We start from the raw sequence: 3,539 nt of genomic DNA, 5'->3' as shown, positions 1-3,539 counted from the left end.
TACACACTGTGAAGACAAGGAAAGTCAGTGATTCCATTTTTCCTCCTAGATAAAACTTTTGCTGACCTGCTCACTTCACAGCCAGGAGGTGTCTTGTTGAGGATTTGACACCATGATGTAGGAGCAAGGAACCTCACCAATTAGCACAGTGAATGTGACGCTGCCTACACCCATCCCGTGGGACAGCGAAAAGGACCCACCCTCAGCATCGCACACCAATCAACCTACTAGAGATCACGTTCATGATTACGTTGGGCAAAATCCTCCAACTTGAGCTTTAAATAGTGTAAATATAATCAAGGTACACATACAGGCACGTACTTGGAATTATGAACACATCCTTTTCACAAATGTTCACTTTTACACTGACAGCACCCTGAGACAGTCAAGGGCACAATCACATTTTTAAAATCAAGAATAAGCAGTAAACACAAAAGGGCATTTGCACAAGGCAGAGAATCTTGTTTCTTGGTAATAGACAGAAAACAACTACCTAAAGAAATAGGCTCACAATGGTACGATCTAGAATTTGAATCTGAGTATCAGTCTTGAAGACATAGCTATATATATAATCCTAATTTATAGTCTAACATTTTACATTAGCAGTTTCTTTTACTAGTTTTTTTAAAAACTCTCCTGAAACCCTCAAATCACGTTTTCTTTATTAGCCACTTTAATCTCTTACTGATCTTATTCCAAGTTAGGTTAGTACACTCCTGAGACTGTGCAGCCTAACTGTCTAGGGAAGCTTTTCTGGTCACCAGATGATGCCTTGCGACGGAGACTTACCAGCTCCAAGTGAACCCTGAATCAGATACAGAAATAGGTGGAACAGTAATCTATTTCTAAAAATGTGAAAAAAAGTTTAAGGCAGATGGTAACTCCAACAAGAGTTACTCGAGTACTAAAATGGCACCTTGGAAATGGCTTATAGCAAAAGCTAATTTTCTATTAGGTCTGTCATATGGGTAGACTATTCTGCCAGCGAACAGGTTGTGCAGCAGGCCACACTGAGGCAACTGTCCTCCTGCGGATCCACAGAGGAAAATGAGTTTGGTGCTATGTGGCTCATACTTGTCCCCAGCGAGACAGTAGAGTTCCCTCAACCCCATTTGTGGGAGAAGGCAGGGAGAGTATTTCCATAAGAGGGAGACTGCAAGGGACTCCAGCTGCACACTCACTATGGGAAGGCACGAGAATGTCATGGTGAAGGAGCACCACGGGCTGGTTTCAGCAGCTTTACTAGAGGACTATCTGTCATGTCTACATCACAGAAAAACTGCCCCACCTCCCAAAAAGGTCATGCACAAAAATCAGATTCCTAATAGAAAAGGAAGTAAACATCCAAAGTAGGCAAAAATATAGTTTAAAAAAGAAAACATGCAAAATATTTTTACTATGAAATGCTTTGATTTGCATGACTTAGTACTTATTTCACATTAACTAGATCCAATTGCTCTGAGAGATCTCTATTATGTTTTAAAGTATCTATTTTTTAAAAAATATCTATTTTTCAACCAGAACACAAAAGTTGTATTTGTGCATCCACATGTAAGCTATCCTGCTTGGTATGACCAAGTCAAGATACTAAAAGGTCAATGAAAGAATTTTTAAAAATCTCTAGTCACAGACTAACAACAATTCTTTAAGTTTTCTGGGCTATGTTACTGACTTGTATTGTGGGATCTGAATTTTCAGATACAAATACCAGTCTATGGTTGGCTGTCAATACTTAAAAGCCACAGGGTTGGGAGGACCTTCAGAATACTGGCACAAGTAAAATTATTCTTAAAATTGGACCATAGTAAGTGGAATGCCCTAACCTTTCTTAGTTCAAACGCTGCAAGTTGATGCTAACATTCGTAATCAGGCCTGTCCACATGATTTAAGCAGATATACTGACTTTGCGGTCTATACTTTGTAAGAGGGCAGGTAACTCTAGCACAGAAGAAACTATGTAATGTGGAACAGGGGAGGACTTCAGTGGCACTATTCCATTTTTGTTGATCCAGACTGTTGCTTTAAGCCCTGCATTGAGGCCTCCTTGTATGTCGGTTTCTAAAGTGTCACCAACCATCACGCAGTCCCCAGGCTGTACTCCAAGGAGGTTGCAGCAGTAGTAAAATATGGACGGTGCTGGCTTCTCCTCTCTCTGCTTTCCACCTATGACAACGGCATCGAAATAGGACTGACAGGCACAAGCTTCGATCTTCTCCCTCTGGGTCTGTCTGTCCCCGTTTGTCAGTAGCAGCAAGCGGACCTCCTTTCGGAGTTCAGTGAGCATAGCTCTGACATCCTCTGCCAGTGTCATGTGCTGGAGACGTGTAGATTTCCATAGCAAGTAACACTCTTCAGCCAGTTTCCTGTTGGCTGCACCACCTTTTGTTTCCTGGATTGCTTCTTCCCAGTGTGCAGTCCTTAGATCAGTAATGCACGTACTATAAGGGTGAAAACACTCCTTGCTGAGTTTAACTTGAACTTTATCACAGATGATTTCAGCCTCTTCTTTATAATGGTATTTTGACTGTAAGAGCTTTATCACCTAGATAAAGGAAAATAACTCCATTAACACACTGCATGTCTTTAACAGTCATGTCCTAGGAAGCTGTCATCCTACAGGTGGCTGAGAGACTCCAGCTCCACTCCTCTGCTCAAAGCAGCTTCATTCTCCACACCATTTCTGGTGTTCGAAGACCTAGAGTGAAGCTCTCCCAATCTCTAGGTAATTTGTTCACATTTTTAAGATCAATTTCTATTCTAACAAGATTGTTCATACATAGCTAATAACAATTCTTCATTTGGTAAAGTCCAACATCTTTTATTCTGGTTATGAAGACAGGAAAACGTGTGTTAATAAGACACTTTAAATTTCTAACTACCATTACTTACTACTCTTCCCAGAAAAAAATAACACTAGTTCACCGAACCTTTTCTCATCTACTAAATGCAGTTCACATTTTGAAGGCCTATATTGACCATAATATGAAATGGAACCCAATTCTGTACTTCCATTTATTTATTTTTAATTTTCAGAGTATTACAGGAGTACAAATGTTTTGACTACATGAATTGCTTTTGTACAGTTTGAGTCAAAGTTAACAGTGTGACTATGACACAGACAGTGTGCATTGTGTGATTTTATGCACCCCTTCTCCTCAATTCTATGCTTTTTTTTTTTTTGCAGTTTTGGCTGGGGCCGGGCTTGAACCTGCCACCCCTGGCATATGGGGCTGGTGCCCTACTCCTTGAGCCATAGGTACTGCCCTAATACTTAAGTTTTGATCACTTTATTTACCAAAAAAAAAAAATCCCAAGTTCTATCCCAGAACAATGGAACAAATTTGAGATCTTTATAATATGTTCATAATTATGACTTTGAAGTTTTCTGACCAACAACAGGGGGCAGGAAAAATAAGTGGTTCATAAATAATGATCCATTGTTGTTAAAAGTGGTTTGCTGGGGAAGGAGAGTGGGCAATGAGAAACCAAGGGAGGGAAAAAGAGAAAGGGATAAGGGCTGGCTGCTCTTGTGGACAAAG

At 40.3% G+C, this 3,539-nt stretch overlaps 1 protein-coding gene across 1 annotated transcript in view; it reads right to left on the bottom strand.

The window, feature by feature from the left end:
* Window positions 1-1,649: 1,649 nt before the first annotated feature.
* Window positions 1,650-3,539, bottom strand: part of NANP (N-acetylneuraminic acid phosphatase) — a 6,561-nt gene continuing 4,671 nt past the window's right edge. Inside the window, exon 2 of the mRNA XM_003801081.3 lies at window positions 1,650-2,542. Within this exon, the coding sequence (XP_003801129.1) occupies window positions 1,886-2,542 (657 nt within the window). The 3' untranslated portion in view covers window positions 1,650-1,885. The remainder of the gene's footprint in view (window positions 2,543-3,539) is intronic.

Source organism: Otolemur garnettii, unplaced genomic scaffold, assembly GCF_000181295.1.
Source record: "Otolemur garnettii isolate 467f Iridium unplaced genomic scaffold, OtoGar3 scaffold00197, whole genome shotgun sequence".
NCBI lineage: Eukaryota > Metazoa > Chordata > Mammalia > Primates > Galagidae > Otolemur > Otolemur garnettii.
The sequence above is the reverse complement of the archived record's forward strand: the minus strand, read 5'-3'. Positions and strand labels throughout refer to the sequence as shown.